Source organism: Scyliorhinus torazame, chromosome 6 (assembly GCF_047496885.1).
Source record: "Scyliorhinus torazame isolate Kashiwa2021f chromosome 6, sScyTor2.1, whole genome shotgun sequence".
NCBI lineage: Eukaryota > Metazoa > Chordata > Chondrichthyes > Carcharhiniformes > Scyliorhinidae > Scyliorhinus > Scyliorhinus torazame.
In genome coordinates, this window is record NC_092712.1 from 292,472,665 (window position 1) to 292,497,128 (window position 24,464).

The 24,464-nt window shown below is 48.0% G+C and overlaps 1 protein-coding gene across 2 annotated transcripts in view; it reads left to right on the forward strand.

The window, feature by feature from the left end:
- The window catches only part of slc12a7b (solute carrier family 12 member 7b), a 405,364-nt gene that overhangs the window by 294,197 nt on the left and 86,703 nt on the right, over positions 1–24,464 (forward strand). For both annotated transcript variants that reach the window (XM_072509843.1, XM_072509844.1), the window contains exon 3: positions 4,511–4,642. In XM_072509843.1, the coding sequence (XP_072365944.1) occupies positions 4,511–4,642 (132 nt within the window). The remainder of the gene's footprint in view (positions 1–4,510; positions 4,643–24,464) is intronic.

Sequence of the window (24,464 nt, forward strand, 5' to 3'; positions counted from 1 at the left end):
AAACTGGAACCACAATGCAACCTGATTCCAGAACAAAGCAAGGTGAAACCTCATGGTTGAGGTGGTCTCATTCCACTTAGTTTCAGAGATAGTTTGAGATCTTGCATAAGATTTAATCTCCACAATTTTAGCATTTACAAAGTGGAACACTTCGCATTAAAAAGAAGCTAATAAGGTGGCTTTGTTCTTGAATTTTGAGCAGCAATCTGTTAGCCCGGTGACTCATCGCTCCGGCGCCCCCTTGTCTCACTTCCATTGTTTCCCCGACCTCATCTCCCCACTCCCCAGCACACCATCCCCCACTCCGACCACTGGAGCAGTCCTCACTAAGATGGGAAAGATCAAACAAGATATAAACATCAAACAGCAACGCAAAGCTGCTCCAGGTACAATACAGTTCCAGCTGTCCGCACAGAAAAGTGTTAACCCACGTCCCCCCACACACCCACAGGCAAAAACTGCCCACAAAAAAAATTCACAAGGCACCTTTAAAGCAGTAAACAGTCGACCTGCAGTCCAGACACAGTAGGCGTCCCTTCAACCAGTATTCTCGGACCCTAGCCTGCGTCCGTGGGTCCTTTTTTTCGCGACCAGCCCCTGATCCCTCACAAAGTCCATCTTCTTCGGGCTCGGAGAGTAGTGGTGTTGGCCCTGATGCGTAACCCAAAGACGGGCCGGGAAGAGCAGACCAAACTTCATGTGCTTTTTGAACAAAACCTCCTTAACCTTGTTTAAAGGCTGCTCGCCGCCTGGCCACCTCCTGGCTTAGGTCCTGGTAAATGCGAAGGACACTGTTATTCCACGTGCTGCTCTTAGCACTCTTTGCCCACTGCAGCACCCGCTCCTTCTCCACAAACCTGTGGAACCTGATCACCATCGGACGGGGGGTGGGTGGGGGGGGGGGGGGGGGTGGGGGGGTGGGGGGGGGGGGGTTGGGGGGGTGGGGGGGGGGGTGGGGGGGTGGGGGGGGGGGGGGCGGAAGCACCTGCCTCGCCTGTACTCTGTGCAGGCTCCCTCCAGCTTGCCCACAGCCCCCCTAGTCTTAGTGTCGAGCCCCGAATGAAAGACCTGACTAACCCAGCCCTTCATTAGCCTAACCTGGTCTGTCACTTTCAGGCGTGTCTCCTGCAGCATGACTACGTCTGCCTTCAGAACCCGCAAATGCGCAAACACACGTGCCCACTTCACTGGCCCGTTTAGCCCTCTAACATTCCAGGTGATCAGCCTGGTTGGGGGGAGACACTTCACCCTCCCCCCCCCACCCCCTTTGCCAGCAGCCATCCCCTTTCCTGGCCAGCCCCCCAGCCATGTGTCGCGCATCCTCTGGCCCGCCCCCTGGTCAGCTCCACCCAAGACCTCTGGCCCGCCCTCCTGGTCAGCTCCACCCAAGACCTGCCCCCCCCCCCCCCCACCAAAACCACCACCCAGCTACCTGGTGGTTCCCAGCTTCGGTGGCCAGTGCGTCTCTCACCCATTGTTCCCTGGCTCCCCTCCCCCCGGGCCATCCATGCCACTCCCCAAACCAGCCCTGCTTAAACAAAAACTCTATACAAGACAGAAACATCCCAACAATAGGGCAATTTAAGTCAAACAAATAGAGATAAAGTACCAGGCACTCTCAGCCCTTCCCTTCCAAACACAGAAAAAAGATTACAAAAAAATTCCCGCAAAAGCCCCATCATAACCGCACCTTTTTAAACTATATTCTTTTTTATATTTTTCCCCCTGTCAAAACTCCAACCAAACAAGTAACCCAAAAAGGAAACATTCAAGGAAACCCCGAAAAAGAACAAGAAAAAACACATTGCAACCAAAATACATCAACCTAAAAAGGTCTAAAAAAACCCAAAAGAACAGACCCAAGCATGCAGGCATCTTTCACAGCGATAGAGGAACAAAATAGACTTACAAGTTCTACCATGAGTCCAAGAGTCCTCCGCTCAGGGCCAGCCTTGCTTCTTAACAAAGTCCATCACCGCTTCGGGCTCCTCGAAATAGTGGTGCTGGCTCTCATACGTAACCCACAGTCACGCCGGAAAAAGCAGCCTGAACTTCGCCTTGTTCTTGTACAGAATCTCCTTCACCTGCCTGTAGCCTCCCCTCCTCCTGGCCACCTCAGTACTCGGGTCTTGGTAAACATGCAGGGTGCTATTATCCCAAGTACAGCTTTGTTGTGCTCTTGGCCCATTGCAGAACCTGTTCCTTGTCCTGTGGAACCGGACCACCATCGCTCGTGTGGGACCCCCTCGTCGCGGCTGCCTCACATGCACTCTGCGTGCCCTGTCCACCACCGGCGGGCAAGGGAACACCTCGTTCCCCAACAGCTTCTGAAACATATCCTCCACATACGCGACAGCATCCAGCCCCTCAGCCCCCTCCGGGAGGCCAACGATTCTTACATTCTGCCGGCGAGATCTGTTGTCCAGGTCCTCCAGCCTTTCCAGGAGGCATCTTTTGCTGATCCCTCAAACTCCGAATCTCCACGTCTGCCACGTTGAAAGTCGGCCTGCCCCTCCACCGTCTTCTCCAGCTTCTGGAGCTTCTCAGCCTGATCATCCAGCCTTTTATCCAGTCGGTCAATCGACTTCTGGAGCGGTTCCAAATTATCGCGCTTCAGAGCTAAAAAGCCCTCCTGCATGGCCTGTAGCAGCTGCTCCATTGTAGGCTGGGCTGCCGGCGCCTTGCTCTGGACTCAGCCATATTGGTCTCTCTCACAGCCACCACCGTTGCCCTTGCTTGACCACTTCTTCTGCTGTTTACGGTCCCTCCGGCTTCTTAAGTCCATACAACTTTGTATGGGTTCAGCGCCTGAGTACTATTGCTTTCCAGTGCCGCGCTCAAAAGTGCATAAAAGTCGGGGAAGAGGTCCAAAAGTCCGACCGAAACGGGAAGCCACCAAATGAGCGACCTACTCCTTCATAGCCACCACTGGAAGTTGTCAATCTCTGCTTTAATCAGACTCGATGGTTGAGCTTCCACAGCTCCCTGGGGCAGAGAATTCCAAAGATTCACACTTTCTGATCGATTGAAAAATTCTCCTCCTCTCTGTCCTAACTGGCTTCTTAATTTGGAAATTGTGAACCTTGGTTCTAGACTCCCCAAACAGGGGAATCCATGTCTGTCCATTTAAGTATTTTGTAGGTTTCAATGAGCTCACCTCTCATTCTTCGAAATTCTCAAGAGAATACAGGCCCACTTGCTCCTGTGGTAATCGGACAGTCCTGCCATTCTGGGAACAAGTCTGGTGAGCCTTTGTTGCACTCCCTTGATGGCAATACTATTCTTCCTAAGCTAAGGGGACCAAACTGCACCACAGTACTCTTGTGTGGTCTAACCAAGCTTCTAAAAGTGAAGCAAAACCTCATGCCTGTACTCAAACCCTCTTGTGATGAGGGCTAATTATCCATTGCTTCCCTAATAGCTGGCTACACCTGCAAGCTAGTCTTCAGTGGCTTATGATGAGTCCCGAAAGATGCTTGTCGGTGAATTGGACATTCTGAATTCTCCCTCAGTGTACCCAAACAGGCGCCGGAATGTGGCGACTAGGGATTTTCACAGTAATTTCTTGCAGTGTTAATGCACTAATAAAGATTATTATTATTATGAGGATACCCAAGTCTTTTTGTACATGTACTCTTTCTAATCTCTTACCATTGAAGAAATACTTTGTGCATCTTCCCTCTTACCAAAGTGGGTGACCTCTTATTTTTCCACATTGTATTCTATCATGCCATGTTCTTGCCCACTTAAGTCTGTCCAAATCCTCTTGAAGCCGCTTTACATCTTCCTCACAACACACATTCCCACCTAGCTTAGTGTCATCTGCAAACTTGGAAATACTACGTGTCGTTCCCACATCCAAATCATTGATTATATATACTGAACAGCTGGAGCCCGTGCATTGATCCCTACAGTACCCCACTAGCCACAGCCCGTTAATGTGGGAATGACCCGTTTATTCTTACTCTGTTTTCTGCCTGTTAACCAATCTGTAACCCCATGCCAGTATATTGCATCCTATTCCATGTGCGTTTATTTTGCTAACCAACCTCCTGTGGGGGACTTTATCAAAATCCTTCTGAAATCCAAGTAAACTACGTCGACTGATTTCCCTTCATCCATTCTGTTAGTAAAACCCTAAAAAAATGCACCTAACAAGTTTGTCATACAAGATTTTCCATTCATAAATCCACATCGAATATGCCCCAGTCAGATCATTATTATGCAAGTATCCATTTATCACATCCGTTACAAGTAGATTGTAGCACTTTTCTTGGCTATGATGTAAGGCTAACGGGTCTGTAGATCCGTTTTCTCTTCCTCTTTCCTTCTTTCCCCCCCCCCAAAAGAGTAGATGTATGTTGGAATAGTGGACCCTTTCCTGCACTATTGGCAACCTCTTCGATTGTGTATTGCCGAATCTTGTCCTTTTGAAGGGAAGAAATATCATGCATTGTTTGTTGAAGTGAAAATATAAAAACAAGGTGATTGTTCTGATCTTGTTTAACAGGAGGAACTGGACAGGAATCCAATGGTTTCCTCCCTGCTTAATAGGTTGGCAAACTACACCAACCTCACCCAGGGCGTCCGAGAACATGAGGAGGCAGAAAACAATGAGGAGCCGAGAAAGAAAGAAATTAAGGTAAATGTACTTGGCCTACATGAGGAATTATATGATTTGCGTGATAGTTGATAACTATTTCTGCCTGGCAAGCTGCCTAGTAATGACTCCAGTCTGAATAAATGGAAGAGTAAACTCTTAATGTGAAAATGATCCAGTTTGCCATTGTGCTTTTTAGGACACCAAGAATATGTTTATATTTTCAAACCATGAAGCAATAGTGGGAAGCTGAATTTGATAACTAATTGGGAATGCTAATAAGACTGCAATTTCCCACAGAGGTCCGGCGATGCGCCGCGATCACAAAAGCAAAGCTTGAAGGGCTAATTGTTGTCATCGGAACCTGTGGGATAAAATATATTTGTATCTCTGTTGTGAACATTTTATTGAATAAAAATTAGGGGATAGAGTTTCATGTTTGAACACTCATGCTAGGTGTCCCAGAATAAGAGGATTATTGGTTTCTGCTGTACTGAGGGGAGGCATTGTTTTTGCCTTTCTCTCTAATTGGGGGGGTGGGGGGGGGGTGGGAGAGGGACAGTGCTTTTCTCTTTAATTAAGGGTGTGGGAGAGAGAGAGTATGTCACAGAGAGAATCAGGAGTTGTCTGTTCTGTAATTAGTGTCTCTGCATTGCCCAGGTAGGATCGTAGGAGCAAGAGTAGCCACTTCGCCTCTCAGACTTGCTCTGCAACTCAATGAGATCATGGCTGAGCAGCAGCCTAACTCCATATACCTGCCTTTTCCCCATTTTCCTTGATTTCTTTTTGACTAACACCAAATCTATCAATCTGATTTCATCTTAACAATTGGCCTTGCATTAATTGTGGTTTCCAGATGAATTCCAAATTTTTACCACCCTTTTCATCAAGTCAAATTTCCTAATTTCACTCCTGAAAATGTTTAACTCTACCATAAAGTCAGCCGGGTGTATGGTGACCCCATTTTCCCAGGCCCAAATTTATGTTTTTGCATATGCTTGGCATTTACAGCCACGACCTGCTACCTTTGCATTCGTACTCATTCAGTCCACGGGAGGCACGGTGGCATAGTGGTTAGCACTGCTGCCTCACAGCTCCAGGGTCCCGGGTTCAATACCGGCCTTGGATGACTTGTGTGGAGTTTGCACTTTCTCCCGTTTCTGCATCGGTTTCCTCTGGATGCTCCGGTTTCCTCCCACAGTCTAAAGATGTGCAGGTTCGGTGGATTGGTCATGCTAAATTGCCCTTTCCTGTCCAAAAGGTTAGGTGGGGTTACGGGTTAGGGTGGAGGCGTGCTCTTAAGCTTAAGTAGGGTGCTCTTTCCAAGGACTGGTGCAGACTCGATGGCCTCCTTCTGCACGATTCCATGATTTCCATGAAAAAATGAGGTGAGTTTGTTTTTTCTGTGATCTTTCTTTTGTCAATGCTCTTTTTTCCCACAAGATAGAGGCATCAAGTGTTTATAACTTCAGTTGTTGATACTCTACAGGCCTGGTTGGCATCTTTTATGCGGTTATAGCAACATCAGTTACTTGTAAGAAACTTGTGCTTTTTAAATAGTTCCACACATGGCATTGTTACTGTTGTTAGTTCTGTACAGTGTATATTGGGTAAATGGGCATGGAAATGCCATGTGGGCCATTGGGGATGGGTGGGGTGCATGGAGGGGTCATGGGAAGTGGGAGGTGTAAGGACTAGAGGGCCAAAAATAAAAGCAAACAATTGGGAATAAGCCCCAGAAAGCCGAGGCACACCATTTACCCAGCTGGCCTTGGAAATCGGTCATTCTTGTGACCCTCTGACCTAAGCCAGATCAATGCTCTATGAAGGTTTAGCACAACTTTCTTGCTTTTGTAGCTTTTCGTTTGATAAAGCCAAGAATCATAAATACTTTTTACAGTCATTTCAACTTGTCTAGTCACCTTCAAAGATTTGTGTGCATACACCCCATGTCTTTGTTCCTGCACCCTATCACTTCGTTTAAATTGACTCTCCTCATTTTCTTACTAAAATGCATTACTTCGGACCAGTGCTGAATTTCCTTTGCAGTGTCGGCCTATTTTGCCAGTCTCCCCATGTCCTCCAAACAATCTTGTAGTATTTTCCCCGTTGTTTACTATATGTTTGATTTTCCTGTCATTTGCAATGAATGAAATAATGCCCTATTTACCCAAATTTATCAAAAAGTGCAGTGGCCCTAACACTGTTACCTGGGAACGTCACTTTTAACACCCTGGCATTGCAATTTGGAAGCCAATGGAAAGTAAAATGCTCAGCCAATTTGATCGTGCCAATTCACTGCTGGGTGGATTAGGTTGAAATCACCCATGTGACATTAGCAATGATGTCAGTTGATTTATTCAATCTGTTCTTTGACATATGTACTCTGTGCTCTGTGAAGGTGAGGGAGATCAGTGGACTGTAGGCAATGCAATATTTATCTGTTGTACCTGATATGGCCACAGCAAAGGTTAATTGCTTTCCCAGAGGGTAAGTTAGCTTACTGGGCCATACCCTTTTCTATTCTGAAAATGGGAAGAAACCATACTAATCTTAGCAACACAATATCCAGTAATATGTTTTTGGATTTTAAAATTAAAATAAAAAGTTTATCAACAAGAAAAAAGAAAACTTAAGCGCAAAAGATTACAGTTACATAGTTAAAATTAGTCTTACAAAACATTCCCCAAAATGACTTGCTATTTGGTCAGACCAACAAGTAAACACCTTCCAGACAACAATCCCTGGCAGCATGGTAGCACAGTGGTTAGCACTGTTTCTTCACAGCACCAGGGACCTGGGTTTGATTCCTGGCTGGGTCGCTGTGTGGAGTCTGCATGTTCTCCTTGTGTCTGCGTGGGTCTCCTCCGGGTGCTCCGGTTTCCTCCCACAAGTCGCGAAAGATGTGCTTGTTAGGTGAATTGGACATTCTGAATTCTCTCTGTGTCCCCGAACAGGCGCTGGAGTGTGGCGACTAGGGGATTGTCACAGTAACTTAATTACAATGTTAACGTAAGCCTCCTTGTGACACTAATAAAGATTATTATTTAACTATAACAATCCAGTAATATTACTCCAAGGCAAAGCTGCTGTCCTTTTATTAAGGCATATCCCACGACTTCTCAAGCTTGCTTCCACTCTGCTGGGTAAATCTAAAACCTCAGAACAAGGCTGCTTTTTGCAGTCTCGAGGCTGCTTTTTGCAGTCTCATGACTTTTCTGGCTTGACTGGATGGCTGATTCAAAATGCACTTCTTCTCCTAGCCAAGAACTTTTCCAGCAGGTCTTAAACTCAGCTAACCCCTCAGCTCTCAATATCTCTCCTTGAATAACCTTTTTCCCTTTTGTCCTCCGCACCTTCATGTTTTCCTATGGTCCCCACCTTCGGGTCAAAGGAACTATAATAATGTTCACTGGTTTACCTATGAAACCTTTTTGAGCTGTAAAAGCCTTTTTCTCCCCATGGAAAGTTAACAGGTGAAAACAACAGATTTGATATCTCTCCTAATACAAATTTCTAAACCTAGCCTATTTACTTCTAAACCAGGAAAGTCAATAGAAATGCATGCAGCTAGCAACCTTTACTCCTTTCCCGTCAACTCTTCCAAACAAAATCTTTTCCCAGCTTAATTATATCACACACACCCTTCTTTACAGAATAGCATAACATTCCCCCAAAATAGAAACAAAATAACATCCATTCTTGCAGTACTGATGTATTGGGAAATGGATTTGCATTTGTGATGCAACAGCAAGAGAAAAAAGACTGGAAGATCAGTCATACTGGATCTCCTTCGGGCATATCCTGGTATCTATCATCAGTGTAATATGATTTGAGTTCAACACGTCCCTCATTTCCAAGGCCACTTGGAGATTTAAACCATCCATTTATAGATGGGTAGGGGGCGGGGAATGGAAATCTCAATCCTTGCACATTTAGCGTCTCCTGAAATTCATTAATTTTTTTCAAGCTGTCTTCAACATTCCATGCGGACTCTGTCCCTTTTGACCACCTTTGGTTACAGCCATGATTTCACATCTGAAGTCGACTTCCCTCCTTCCTTCTCCTGACTACCTTCCCCCCCCCCACCCTATCGCGCCCACGACCCACCTTGGCCTGAAAAACATCAACTTCCGCATGACCAAAAGTGCTGTTACCAGTGGAGCTTGGGTGTTTGCGGTGAGATGTTCAGGCTTTGCGGTGTGTTTAAAAGTCAATTATACCATCCAGAATTACCTGGAAACAAATGATACGGGAGAGGTATCAGCAGCGACGGTTTGGGAGGCTCTGAAGGCAGTTGTAAGAGGGGAACTGATTTCGATTTGGTCCCATAGAGAAAAGGTGGAAGGAGCAGAGAGGGAGAGATTAATGGAGGCGATACTTCGAGTGGATAGGAGATATGCGGAGGCCCCGGACGCTGGGCTCCTGGGGGAGCGCCGGACGCTATAGGCGGAGTTTGAGTTGTTGACCACGGGGAGAGCGGTGGAGCAGTTGAGGAAGGCAAGGGGGGGGCGGTCTACGAATATGGGGAAAAGGCAAGCAGGATGCTGGCGCACCAGCTTAGGAAGAGAGAGGCAGCCAGGGAGATTGGGAGAGTAAGGAATAGGGAGGGTAACATGGTCTTGGACCCGGGGGGGTGAATGACGTTTTTAAAGAATTTTATAGCAAATTATATGAGTTGGAACCCCCGTCTGGAGCAGAAGGGATGAGGCGATTCCTAGATCAGTTGAGGTTTCCGAGGGTGGAGGAGGACCTGGTCGAGGGGCTGGGGCTGATTGAGGCAGAGGAAATTGTTAAAAGGACTGGAGGGCATGCAGACGGGCAAGGCTCTGGGGCCGGACGGTTACCCGGTAGAACTTTACAAGAAGTTCTCAGAGGTGTTATGTCCGCTGCTGATGAGGACTTTTAACGAGGCCAGAGAGAGGGGGATCCTCCCCCCAACAACGTCGCAGGCCTCCGTTTCACTCATTCTTAAACGAGAGAAGGACCCGGAGCAATGTGGGTCGTATAGGCCGATATCGCTATTGAATGTAGATGCCAAGTTGCTGGCTAAGATTTTAGCCACCAGAATAGAAGACTGTGTCCCTGGGGTAATAGGGGAGGACCAAACTGGATTTGTTAAGGGCAGTCAGCTCAATGCTAACGTCCGGAGGCTTTTAAATGTAATTATGATGCCCTCAGAAGGAGAGGAGGCGGAGGTGGTGAGCGGGGGGGAGGAGGGGGGGCGGGAGTGGAGCACCGGGTTTCGCTGTATGCAGACGATCTGCTCTTGTACATCTCAGACCCGGTGGAGGGGTTGGGGAAGGTTATGCAGATCTTGGGTGAATTTGGCAGGTTTTCAGGGTATAAATTGAACATGGGGAAAAAGTGACTTGTTCGTGACCCAGGCAAGGGGGCAGGAGAGGAGACTGAAGGAGCTGCCGCTCAGGATGGTAGAGAGGAGCTTTCGCTACCTGGGAATACAGGTGGCTCGGAAATGGGAGGCATTACACAAGCTCAACCTAACCCGGCTTGTAGAGCAAATGGAAGGGGACTTTAAAAGATGGGATATGCTCCCGCTTTCGCTGGCGGGGAGGGTACAGACCGTGAAAATGACGGTCCTCCCCAGATTTTTGTTTGTCTTCCAGTGCCTCCCCATCTTCATCCGTAAGGCCTTTTTTAAGCAGGTGAATAAGATTATTTTGGGCTTTGTATGGGCAAATAAAACCCCGCGAGTGAAGAAAATGTTGTTGGAGTGCAGTCGGGGGGAGGGTGGGTTGGCGCTGCCGAACTTCTGCAACTACGACTGGGCGGCGAATATAGCGATGATTAGGAAGTGGGTAGTGGGGGAGGGGTCGGCATGGGAGCCGATGGAGGCGGCACCAGTTTGGGAGCACTGGTAACGGCACCTCTGCCGTTCTCGCCGGCCCGTTACTCCACTAGCCCGGTGGTGGTGGCGGCACTGAGGATCTGGCGGCAATAGAGGAGGTACAAGAAGGTGGAGGGTGCGTCTGTCTGCACCTCGATCTGCAATAGCCACAGGTTCGCACCGGGCAGGATAGATGGCGAGTTCCGGAGCTGGCAGAGAGCACGAATTAAACGGATGGGTGATCTATTCATAGTCGGGAGTTTTCCCAGTCTGATGGCGCTGGAGGACAAGTTCAAGTGCCGCCGGGGAATGGTTTCAGATATTTGCAAGTGCGGGACTTTCTGAGGAAACGGGTGTTGGCTTTCCCGCGGCTGCCGCCACGGGGGATACAGGACAGATAGTCTCTGGTATCTGGGGGGGGGAGGGGAAGGTGTCAGATGTCTATCAGAAGTTGTTGGAGGTGGAGGAAACCCTGGTGGAGGAACTGAAGGGCAAGTGGGAGGAGGAGTTAGGTGGGGAGTTAGAGGCGGGTCTGTGGGCGGACGCCCTAAGCAGGGTTAATTCCTCCTTTTCATGTGCCAGGCGCAGTCTAATACAGTTTAAAGTGGAGCACCGAGCACACATGACGGCGGCGAGGATGAGCAAGTTTTTAGAGGTAGAAGACAGATGTGCGAGGTGTGCGGGAAGCCCAGCAAACCAAATCCATATGTTTTGGTCATGCCTGAAGCTTGGAGGGTTCTGGTGGGGGTTTACCAAGGCAATCTCCAAGGTGCTAGGTACGCGGGCGGTGCCGAGTCCAGATGTGGCGATCTTTGGAGTTCAGGGAGTGAAAGAGGCCGACGTTCTGGCCTTTGCCTTCCTGGTAGCCCGGAGACGGATCCATTTAATGTGGAGGGACTCGAAGCCTCCGAGTGTGGAGACTTGGGTCAGTGACATGGCTGGGTTTCTCAAGCTGGAGAAAATAAAGTTTGCCTTGAGGGGGTCAATGATAGGGTTCTCTCGGAGGTGGCAGCCGTTCGTCGACTTTCTTGGGGAAAATTAAAATGTCAGCAGAAGCAGCACTCTGAGGGGGGGGGGGGGGGGGGGAGTGCAATATGGTTAAGGGATGTACAGAAGGGGTTGGGTGGGAAATGTCTATTTTACCATGTTATTGTTTGTTATTATTTCGCTTGTTATTGTTATAAAAATTTTGCAAATACTTCAATAAAAATATTTTTTTTTAAAGTCAATTACAGTCTGCATTTCAACCTGATTTTCTTTTTTTTTTTTTTTTTTATAAATGTTTTATTGAAATTTTTTTCCCAAACAACAATTTTTCCCCTCTTACAAAGCAAACGCAACAATAACAATACAGAAATTTTAAACAATACACAAGTAACAAAACCCCTTTATCTTTGACCTAAACTAAACCCCCCCTCCCCCCCACCCCTCCCCCTGGGTTGCTGCTGCTGGTCATCTGTCTTCCCTCTAACGTTCCCCTAGGTAGTCGAGAAATGGCTGCCACCGCCTGGTGAACCCTTGAGCCGATCCTCTCAGGGCAAACTTTATCTGCTCCAGTTTAATGAACCCCGCCATATCATTTACCCAGGCCTCCAGTCCGGGGGGTTTCGCCTCCTTCCACACGAGTAGGATCCTGCGCCGGGCTACTAGGGACGCAAAGGCCACAACGTCGGCCTCTTTCGCCTCCTGCACTCCCGGCTCTTCCGCAACTCCAAATAGAGCTAACCCCCAGCCTGGTTTGACCCGGGCCTTCACCACCCGCGAAATCACTCCCGTCACTCCCTTCCAATACCCTTCCAGTGCCGGGCATGCCCAAAACATATGTGCGTGGTTTGCCGGGCTCCCGCCACACCTCCCACATTTGTCCTCCACTCCAAAGAACCTGCTCAATCTTGCTCCCGTTATGTGTGCTCTATGTAGCACCTTAAATTGAATCAGGCTAAGCCTGGCGCATGAGGAAGAGGAATTTACCCTGCTTAGGGCATCAGCCCACATACCCTCCTCTATCTCCTCCCCTAGTTCTTCTTCCCACTTTCCTTTTAGTTCGCCCACCGACTCCTCCCCCTCTTCCCTCATCTCTCGGTAAATCTCTGACACCTTGCCCTCTCCGACCCACACCCCTGAAAGCACCCTGTCCTGTATCCCCTGTGTCGGGAGCAATGGAAATTCCCTCACCTGTTGTCTAGTAAATGCCCTCACCTGCATATATCTCAAGAAATTTCCCCGGGGCAACTTATACTTTTCCTCCAATGCTCCCAAGCTCGCAAAAGTCCCATCTATAAATAAATCTCCCACCCTCCTAATTCCCAACTGGAACCAGCTCTGAAATCCTCCATCCATTCTTCCTGGGGCGAACCTATGGTTGTTCCTGATTGGGGACCCCACCAGGGCTCCCCGCACCCCTCTCTGTCGCCTCCACTGTCCCCAGATATTCAATGTTGCCGCCACCACCGGGTTTGTGGTAAACTTTTTAGGTGAGATCGGTAGCGGCGCCGTCACCAGCGCCTCTAAACTCGTCCCTTTACAGGACTTTCTCTCCAGTCTTTCCCACGCCGCTCCCTCACCCTCCATCATCCATTTACGTATCATTGCCACATTGGCGGCCCAATAGTAATCGCCCAAGTTCGGTAGTGCCAATCCTCCTCTGTCCCTACTACGCTGAAGGAACCCCCTCCTTACTCTCGGAACTTTCCCTGCCCACACGAAGCTCGTGATGCTCCTGTCTATTTTATTAAAAAAGGTCTTAGTGATTAGTATAGGGAGACATTGAAATACAAATAAGAACCTCGGGAGGACCATCATCTTAATTGCTTGCACCCTGCCCGCCAGCGATAGAGGCTGCATGTCCCACCTCTTGAAGTCCTCCTCCATTTGTTCTACCAACCGTGTCAGATTAAGTCTGTGCAAGGTTCCCCAGCTCCTAGCGATCTGAATCCCCAGGTATTGGAAGTTTCTTTCCACTTTCCTTAGAGGCAAGCCTTCTATCTCTCTACTCTGGTCCCCTGGATGTATCACAAATAATTCACTCTTTCCCATGTTTAGCCTATACCCCGAGAAATCCCCGAACCCCCTCAAAATTCGCATAACCTCTATCATTCCCCCCGCTGGGTCCGACACGTATAACAATAGGTCATCCGCATATAACGAGACTCGGTGTTCTTCTCCCCCTCTAATCACCCCTCTCCATTTCCTGGAGTCTCTCAACGCCATGGCCAGAGGTTCAATTGCCAACGCGAACAACAATGGAGACAGCGGGCATCCCTGTCTTGTTCCCCTATATAGTCGGAAATACTCCGATCTATGTCGACCTGTAACTACGCTTGCCGTTGGAGCCCCATAAAGAAGTCTAACCCAGCTAATAAACCCGTTCCCAAACCCAAACCTCCTTAACACTTCCCATAAATACTCCCACTCCACCCTATCAAATGCCTTCTCTGCGTCCATTGCCGCCACTATCTCTGCCTCCCCCTCCACTGGGGGCATCATTATCACCCCTAATAGTCGTCGCACGTTAACATTCAGTTGTCTCCCTTTTACGAACCCTGTCTGATCTTCGTGCACCACCCCCGGGACACAGTCCTCTATCCTCGATGCCAGTACCTTTGCCAACAATTTGGCGTCCACGTTCAACAATGAAATGGGTCTATAGGACCCGCACTGCAACGGATCTTTATCCCTCTTCAAAATTAACGATATCGTCGCCTCCGACATCGTCGGGGGTAGAGTCCCCCCTTTCCTGGCCTCATTGAACGTCCTCACCATCAACGGGGCCAACAAGTCCACATATTTTCTGTAATACTCCACCGGGAACCCGTCTGGTCCTGGGGCCTTCCCTGCTTGCATGCTTCCCAGTCCCTTAATAACCTCGTCCACCCCAATCGGTGCCCCCAGGCCTACCACCCCCCGCTCCTCCACTTTCGGGAACCTCAATTGGTCCAGGAACTGCCGCATCCCCTCCTCTCCCTCTGGGGGTTGAGACCTATACAGTTCCTCATAGAAGGTCTTGAACACCTCATTTATCTTTCCTGCCCTTCGCACCGTGTCTCCCCTTTCGTCTCTAATTCCTCCTATTTCCCTCGCTGCTGCCCTCTTTCGCAATTGATGAGCCAACAGGCGACTCGCCTTTTCCCCATATTCATACCTCCTCCCCTGTGCCTTCCTCCACAGTACCTCCGCCTTTCTGGTGGTCAGAAGGTCAAATTCCGTCTGGAGTCGTCTCCTCTCCCTGTACAATTCCTCCTCCGGGGTCTCTGCAAATTCCCTATCCACCCTTAAAATCTCCCCCAGTAATCTTTCCCTTTCCTTGGCCTCTGTTTTCCTTTTGTGGGCCCCAATGGAGATCAGCTCTCCTCTGACCACCGCTTTTAGTGCTTCCCATACCACTCCCACAGGGACCTCGCCATCGTCATTGACCTCCAGGTATCTCTCAATACACCCCCGCACTCTTGCACACACTCCCTCATCCGCCATCAGTCCCACATCTAATCGCCAGAGTGTTCTCTGCTCCCTTTCCTCTCCTAATTCCAGGTCCACCCAATGTGGGGCATGATCCGAAACCGCTATGGCTGAGTACTCAGCTTCTTCCACCCTAGAGATCAACGACCTTCCCAAAACAAAAAAATCTATCCGGGAGTACACTTTATGGACATGGGAGAAGAAGGAATACTCCCTAGCCCTAGGTCTAAGAAATCGCCATGGATCCACTCCCCCCATTTGGTCCATAAACCCCTTAAGTACCTTGGCCGCTGCCGGCCTTCTTCCGGTCCTTGAGCTGGATCTATCTAGCCCCGGGTCCAGCACCGTATTAAAGTCCCCTCCTAAAATCAAGTTTCCTACCTCCAGGTCCGGTATACGCCCCAGCATCCGTCTCATAAATCCCGCATCGTCCCAGTTTGGGGCATACACGTTAACCAACACGACCTCCATTCCCTCCAGCCTGCCACTCACCATTACATATCTACCTCCGCTATCTGCTACAATGTTCTTTGCTTCAAATGCGACCTGTTTCCCCACCAAAATGGCCACCCCTCTATTCTTTGCGTCCAGTCCTGAGTGGAACACCTGTCCCACCCATCCTTTCCTTAGCCTAACTTGGTCCGCCACCTTTAGGTGCGTCTCTTGGAGCATAACCACGTCTGCCCTTAGTCCTTTCAAATGCGCGAGCACTCGGGCCCTTTTTATCGGTCCGTTCAGGCCTCTCACGTTCCACGTGATCAGCCTCACTAGGGGGCTACCTGCCCCCCTCCCGTGTCGACTAGCCATTACCTTCTCTAGGCCAGTCCCATATCCCGCCTCCGCGCTCCCGCTCGCTCCCCCAGCGTCGCACACCATCCCCGCCCACCCACTCTTTAGCCATTTCCTTTTGGATTTCCGCAGCAGCAACCCAGTTGTCCCCCCCCCCCCCTTCTCCCTCCCTCCTCCCCTCCCCGCTAGATCTCTTTCTAGCTTGATTGCTCCCCCCATATTACTTCCGTAAGTCAGCTGACTTCAACTGACCCCGGCTACTCCTGCTCACTCCTCGACCTCCCCATGTGGGGAACTCCCATCCGCCTTGCGCCTGTCTTCCCGCCTTATTCTTTCTGGTGCGGGAACATCCCTTTACCTGACCCGCCTCTTATGGCGCAGCTCCCTTTCCCCTCCCCCTCCCCTTCCCCATTCTCCAACTATGTCCCGTCTTTCCCCCCTCACCGGCGCCCACATTTCCCCAATGTCTCCCCCCTTCCCTGTTTACTTCTCAATTAACTTCCACTGTAACATTATCAATAACATTTCCTGCAGCATCAGTCCCTCAGTTCCGATCCAATTTCTCTTCTTTGATGAAGGTCCATGCTTCCTCCGCCGTCTCGAAATAATGGTGTCTCTCCTGATACGTGACCCATAGTCTTGCCGGCTGCAGCATCCCGAACTTCACCTTCCTTTTATGCAACACCTCTTTGGCTCGGTTGAAGCTCGCCCTCCTTCTCGCCACCTCCGCACTCCAATCCTGGTATACCCGTACCACTGCATTCTCCCATCTGCTACTCCGCACCTTTTTAGCCCATCTCAGGACCTCTTCTCTATCCTTAAGGCGGTAAAATCGCACGATTATCGCCCTGGGTGGTTCTCCCGCTTTTGGTCTTCTCGCCGGAATCCGATTTGCCCACTCCACCTCCAAGGGGCCCGTAGGGGCCTCAGCACCCATCAGTGAGCTCAGCATCGTACTTGCGTACGCTCCACAGTCCACTCCTTCCACACCCTCAGGGAGACCCAGTATCCGAAGGTTCTTCCTTCGCGCTCCATTTTCTAGGGCTTCGATCCTTTCAGTACACTTTTTATGAAGTGCCTCGTGCGTCTGTGTCTTAACCGCCAGGCCCAGGATCTCGTTCTCAATATCTGTCACCTTCTGCTCCACCACACGGAGCTCTGTCTCCTGGGTCTTTAATGTCTCCTTGAGCCCCTCAATTGCCTGTAGCAACGGGGTCAGCACCTCCCTCTTCAGCAGCTCCACGCACCGTCTCACAATTTCATGCTCAGGCCCCCATGTCGCCTGCGCTTTCTCCGCCGCCATCTTGTACTTCTCTCTTTCTGACCCTTTGGTCGACGATTCCTCGCGCTGCAGCCGCCGCCGCCGGTTTTTTCCTCCTTCGTTTGGGGGGGACTCCCTTCTCACACGCCCCACACCGGGTTGCGTCGTCGAAAAATTCCCCGTTGAGGCTCTTAAAAGAGCCCGAAGGCCCGTCGGAGCTGGAGCCGCCGAAGCGTGCGGCTAGCTAGGCATCACCGCAACCGGAAGTCCCTTCAGTGGCCTTGATGAGGTCTTTTCACAGTTGTTCCCTCTGCTGCTAGAATTCACCTTTGATACAGGCCCTCAGGTCAGCTTGCAGCTTTAAGCTTGCCCTTCCCCCGCCTGCATGCTGGAAGGGGCCCTGTTTATCCTGTAGTTGCAGCCAAATCTTTCACTGTTTCTGCGTGTGTCTGGCAACCAAGAGACATACCCTTCCTGGGGGACACTGTCGGGGGAATATTGCCGCCTTCTTCCCACACCGGGAAATGTCAAACAAATGCCGTGGGGGCCCTGTAAAAGAGCCCAAAAGTCCGTTCCAAGCAGGAGCTGCCGAATATGCGACCTAGCTCTGCATAGCCGCACCCGGAAGTCCTCAACCTGATTTTCTAGTGAGAATAATTGCACCTGGTCACCCTCACTCAAAACTTGCAGTTCTTGATCCTCAATGGGTTTATAACCTGTTGGCTATCGGAAGTCATTAAATGTGATCAAAGCAGGGAGTCAACAGGCAAGGCACGGTAGCACAAGTGGTTAGAACAGTTGCTTCACAGCTCCAGTATCCCAGGTTCAATTCCCAGCTTGGGTCACCGACTGTGCGGAGTCTGCACGCTCTCCCCAAGTCTGTGGGTTTCCTCCGGGTGCTCCGGTTTCTCCAACAAGTCCCGAAAGACATTAGTTAATTTGGACATTCCGAATTCGTCCTTAGTGTACCCGAACAGGTGCTGGAGTGTGACGACTAGGGGCTTTTTCACAGTAAGTCATTGCAAGCCTACTTGTGACAATAAAGATTTTTTTTAAAATAGACCAGGGTCATCTTGGCTGTGGAGTCACTGGTGTGAATTGTGTAACTGCATGTAGGGTTTTCTGTTGTCTGGTCAAACTGGAGCTTTTACTTCCTATTGTGGATATAGACTGTTTATAATGGATGCTTGCTAGAAGTACAAGTGAGTCGTACAAGTTCAGCTGCCCTTTCGTAAAAGACTGCTACACTACTTGCTACAGTCTAAGTGGAGAATGAAAATGCTCTCCTCCCTGAGGATTGTTTCAAGTTAAGTTGACAGCTGTACATGATCAAGCACTCTAATCGACTGGACATGCCTGCCTGACTGACATCTTTCTCCGTTTTCCTAACAGCCTCATGGAGTGCGTGGAAACAATGTAAAATATGTCTCCAGCCGAAGTGCCTCGTCCAGTATGAGTATTTCTGCAGACATGACACATTCTGTTGACACATTGGATAAAAACACATTCTGTTGGCACATTGGATAAAAATATTTGTGTTGGGCTCATCCGTAACAAAATACTTCTGTTTCACTGCAACCAATAAATTTGTTCAGGTCCATAAATAGACTAAGCCGTGCGATGATAGAGCTATCAAAAATAGTGTTCTAAATTTGAAGTGCATTCCTTTTGTCATCTACAATCCCTGTATTGTAACCATTATCTCTGCTGTGCAGGAAGAATGAGTTGTATTTATGTGGCAAGTTTAATGTCCCCGGGACATCTGAGAGTGCTTTACATCCGATGAAATACTGTTGAAGTGCAGCCCCAGCCCTAATGTATAGTGAGCAGCAGCTAATAAGCACATAGCAAGGTCCCATAAATAGCCATGAGATCTGTTTTGGTTGAGGAATATATATTGGCCCTTTTGAATGGTGCAGCGGGATCTTTTCCATTCTCCCGAGCAGGTGGCCTTGAGGCGTAAATTTTTAACATTGGTGTGCAAGAGGCACCCCTTGCAACACTCCCTCTATACTGCACCGAAGTATCAAGTCTCTGTGGGATTTAAACCCACAACCTTCAGACATGGAGACTTTTGTGCTACCACTTTATGATGAATGCTAGCCCACGTTGTCTGATGCAGACTTCTGATTTATCTCTATTTAATTATTGTTGTGGAAATAAAAATGGCACCAAGCATGAACTGGGTCAGTGTGGAAGAGTTGTGCAGGATCTCTGCTTCCAGTGACAGGACACAATTGAGATGACTGAACATTAAGACATCCATCCTGTGCTCTTCACTATTGGAGGCAGCCATTCAGTTCAGGCCATATTAACACGAGTGTCGGTTGCCTCAGTTCACAAGAAAAGATTTGTAGCAAGGGCATTAAAACAGAACACCATTGATGTGCCTGGTGTAGCCATACATACTATCTGGGATATCCACAAAGCTTTCTGCACCCAGGAACGGCAAAACCTCCAAAGAGCTGGAATTTTACAGACCAGTGCGGGGCATGTTTGCGCTGGGAGGGGATGGACGGGCATGTCAAATATAACGGGTAGTGGGACCACAACCTTCTCATCCCCCACCCCCCCCATAATACAGTGCACATCAGGGGCACCCCCGCCTTCTCATTTCCTCCTGTATGGCCTCCAAATTGCTCCCCACCAGTCCCTCCCTTGGCTGCCCGATCCCACCCTGCCCCAAAAGGCCTGACATAATTGGTTCAGGTATTCATCTCCTGTTCATCCTGTGCCCATTTGAAGTCCTGCTGGGGAGGGTCCACTACAGAGTTCTGGCACTTCCAGGACTATTAAAGCTGGTGGTGGAAAGCAATCTGCTCTGCCCTGCTTCCCCCTCCCCCACTCTGTAAAATCCACCTAAAGGCTGCCCAAATTGAGTTCAGGCAGGGTTCAGCACGACATTAGTTTCAATGTTTTTCTGTTATCTAGTTAGTATAGTGGACCAGTTACCACAGTAAAACTGCACTGCACCAAGAGCTTTGAATGACCGTTGGATAAATCTCAGCATGAGGCATGTTGCTGTTCAATCAGTCGTCTTGTGATGCATTCCAGGGTCTGATGCAAAATCTGAAGTTCCTTTATTTTAAAAGGAGGTGTCACATTCTTTGGTGCTTCAGGCAGTGAGCTTGACCTGCAATTTACTGCAAAAGTTCATAGGAATAACTGTGAACCTGACGGGTGTTCTTGTATCTGACATGTCTTGCAAATTGTAATGCCCTTGTTTTCTACTGGGATTTTTATGCAATACCGACATCTGTTGCAGCATAAAATTAGTCTAATAGGATCACAGGAAGAGGCCTGGACGACACAGGGTCATTTGACTTTTTGGAATTTGTTGGAAAATTGTTTTGGAATTTGAATGCCAATTTACCCATCCAAGCCTCTAACTTCCTCCCCTGGTGCAGAATATTTTTTAAAAATGATCAAACTTGTGTTAGAAAAAGTTCTTCTGATGACTGATGATTTTCCCATCTGCAATCGACACTTGTGCGAGTTCTACTGCTTTAAAGTAACACCCAGGATTTGTCACATTTACAGCGACAGGAAGTTGCACGCATCAGGCAAATATAACCTGCAAATGTCTCCATGTTTTAGCTATGGCAGTGAAGACCAGGATGCTGATTTTGTTGGAAAGGTTTTAAAGATTGAGGAATAAATGGTGAGGTTTAAGGAGGGGATTTCACAGTCGGCAGAGGAAATTTGAGACTGCCAGTGGTGGGGCCAAGATCCCAGAAAGACAGGCTAGAGGGGCAATAATCCCGATTTTAACCTCACACCCCCAGTGAACGTGGAATGTATTTGTGTTGGATATTCGATTCGCACCCCACTTGATTTTACACTTTAAAAAAAAAAAATTTAGAGTACCCAATTCATTTTTTCCAATTAAGGGGCAATTTAGTGTGGCCAACTACTTACCCTGCACATCTTTGGGTTGTGGGGGCGAAACCCACTCAAACACTGGGAGAATGTGCAAACTCCAGACAGACGGTGACCCAGAGCTGGGATCGAACCTGGGACCTCGGTGCCGTGAGGCAGCAGGGCTAACCCACTGCGCCACCGTGCTGCCTTGACTTCAATGGAGCTGAAAATAAGGTGAAATGTAATTTGGGCAACCAACCTACATATCCCCTGGACTCATCAGGCACATTAAAATTGGGCCAGAGGGTTTGGGAGGGAAATAAAAGGCTGGAAGAGGCTGTAATGAGAGGGTAGGGCAGTAGTTGGAGAGAGCAGTTGGGTGAAGAATGGGTGGTCCGGTGGTTACAGGAACTTTCTGAAGGACACTGGGATGGTGTGTGAGGGGAAAAATGACTCATTGACCATCCCAGCATTGGAGACTTGAATGGTAAGGAGGGAATTTTATTTAAAAAATGGGATGTGGGTGTTGCTGGCTGGGCCACCAGTTACTGCCCATCCCTAATTGCCTTTGGGGCATTTAAGAATCTAGGGGATTGGTGGGACAAAAGTATTGCATTTTGGGAAAAATGTGTGTGTGATGCAAGCTTAAAATTAAAAGAATTAGCTCAGTGAAACTCGAAGGCATTAGTGAATACGATACTGTCCGTTACTAATCAGGGAGATGGTAGAGGCTGCCACAGGGTGGTGGGAGGGGAGGCAATACAGGGAAGAAACTGTTGAAAGTTTATCTTTCAGGCTATAGTGGGTGGGTGACCAGCGAGAAGAGGTTTGGGGGGAATGTGTGGATCTGAACAAGACTGAAGGAATGAAAATGATCAGTCCAAAATCCCAATCTGAGGATTAGGGGGCAGCTAGAGAAATGAAGCCGGGGGGGGGGGGGGGGGGGGGCAGCTTGGAGCAGCAACTGGTTAACTGAGGAGTCCAGGTCCGGGTGGAAACTACAATCTGAGGCTTCTCCAGAAAGCTATTTAAAATTGCCTTTGTTTCTCTGCAATAATTCTATAAATGTTTTGCCTATGTGGATATATTTTGTCCAGGGTGCAATACTTTCCATTTGTCAATATTAAGTTTAATTTGTCATCTACCATTCCATTTGTGTGAAGGTTACAATGCCCTCTGCAAATCCTTAGCTGGATCCTCTGTTGTTCTGGCATTGCTATTTTAGACTGTATTGCAAATTTGCAATCTAGGTTATTTTAAGCAAATGAGAAACCATGATCAAAGTTGGGGAACTGAACTCGACATCTTTGATGTGTTGGGTGTTCTGGATCCGTGCAACACATACAGGTCACCAACACTTGAAATAGTGCAACACTATTTTATTGAATCATTAACTGTTTAACATACTCTGACTGTGGGTTAACACGATACTAGCTTTAACTAAAGACTTTTGCCTTGTCCTAACCAGTCGATGCACTCAGCACATGGTGAATGTCTGTGTTGCAGGCTGTGAGCTCTGTCCTCCTAGCTAGCTGCAACTCGAATGAGCGGGAACTCGGATGCCCCCTGTCTTCATAGTGCGTGTGCTCTAACTGGTGATTGGCTGTGGTGTTGTGTGTGTTGATTGGTCCCACTGTGTGTCCATCAGTGTGTGTGCACCATGATATACTGGTGTATATTATGACAATCTTGACCTTTATTTTTGCCCCCTTTCCTCATTACCTCACATCATCCATAATTTAGTAGATCCAACCGCTTTCACCAGCATTGTTGCCTGTTTTAACCAATGTTTAAAACCAGTCTGGTACTCTTTCCTAGATTCGTATTTTGTACAACCTCCTGAAAGTTCTAATAAACTGTCAGTTGTCTGTAGGAAAAATGCTCTTTGAATGATCTCAAATGTGTCCTCAAAATTGAGGTACTGGAATGTGAATATTAGGAATGAGTAAAGGCTAGTTAAACTGTGAAGGCATGCACAAGCTAAGAATTCCTCATGGGGTCAGAAAATTAAACCACCAAGTCTGCCCGTTCATTCAGTCATTTGGGCAATGTTTTGACATTAAAGACTTTAGTCTGTAGGGTCGTTCATGTTCCTGTGATAATTTTTCTGCTGGTGTACAAACTCCTCAACTAATATTTGTGTAAAATCAGAATGCATCTACAACAGAGAGAGAAAAGGGTTACAACGTTAAAACTGTACACCAATACTACCCACTTAGACTCTGGAAGTAAAAGGGATGAGATTAAAAGCAACGAGTTCAAATACAGCAATCAGCACTGATGGTAAATCTGCCCCAGACAGATCGAGGCAGGAAGCATTGTACCTTCAGACTGAAGTTCATTGCTCTGAAGTCTTGGAAGGTTATCAATGTCCTCTAAGGGGAAAGGAAGGTAACCATCCGTGCCAGCTCATCAGTTTGAGGTTGTGCAAGTCTCGAAATATTGCTAATTATAAGATGACAGATTTGATCCATTCAATATTCTGACTAATGGTATTAGCTTGTCAGCTGTCAGTGAAGTCTAACCTAAATTAATCTCGCCAATTTTGTCAATCACAACCTCTGATTTCAATCATCTGCCAGCAAAAGCTGATGCTGAGCTGATACGACATAGCTGAGTAACGTTTGATTTAATCAATTAACCCTATATACATATTTATTTCCATTACCCATGTTCAAGTGTTGCTGACTAAAATCCAACTCTATGGTTAATAAACAATTGTTAGTTTGTGACATTGTCTTTGATTTGAACGGTCAGGCATATGAATGTAGGAATATAAGAACATCGAGCCGAATGGCCTACTCTTAGTCCTTTGAGCCTCATTCAATAAGATCATGGCTGATATGCTCACGGTCTCAACTCCAGATCCCCCTCCCTCACACTCCCATTACCCTTGACTGCCTATCAAAAATCTGTCCAATCCTGCCTTGAATGTATTTAATGGCCCAGCCTCCACTGGAGAAGAGAATTCCACACACTACGGCTAACCTGACATGGCTCAGTTGGTAGGATTCTGACCTCTTGTCAGGAGTATGTGGATTGAAGCATCACCATTCTAGAGACCTGAGCACATAATTTAACGTGATCATTCTATGTACTATCTGATAAAGCAGTGATATCAATTCAATGATGTGTTTTAAAATGGTATTGGTTAAATAATTCAAGGGGGAGGAAAAGAGAGATGGGAAACTTTAACCCCGTTGCCTGGAACAGGTGACAAAGGTGGTGGTCAAGGAGTGTGTGTGGATGCTGTTTATATGGATTCCCAGAAGGCATTTGATAAAGTACCTCACTGGACTGCTAAGTAAAGTTGAAGCTCAAGAATCTGTGCTGGAGCCTCAGTTATTCACAGTATTTATTAAAGATTGAGATGATGACAAATATAGGCTGCATTGTGAGCAGTGTAGATGGATGTGGAGCTCTAAAGAAGCTTGCTTTATGTGCATATATCATTAGAATGTCATGAGCAGGTACAGGGAATAATCAAAAACGTTAATGGCATGCAGGCCTTTATACCTAGAACTAGAACGCAAGGTGGTGGAGGTTAGGCTACAGCTATGCAAAGTTCTGGTTGGTTCCGGACTTTTTAAAAATTCATTTCCAGAATGTGGGCATTGCTGACTAGGCCAGCATTTATTGCCTATCGCTAA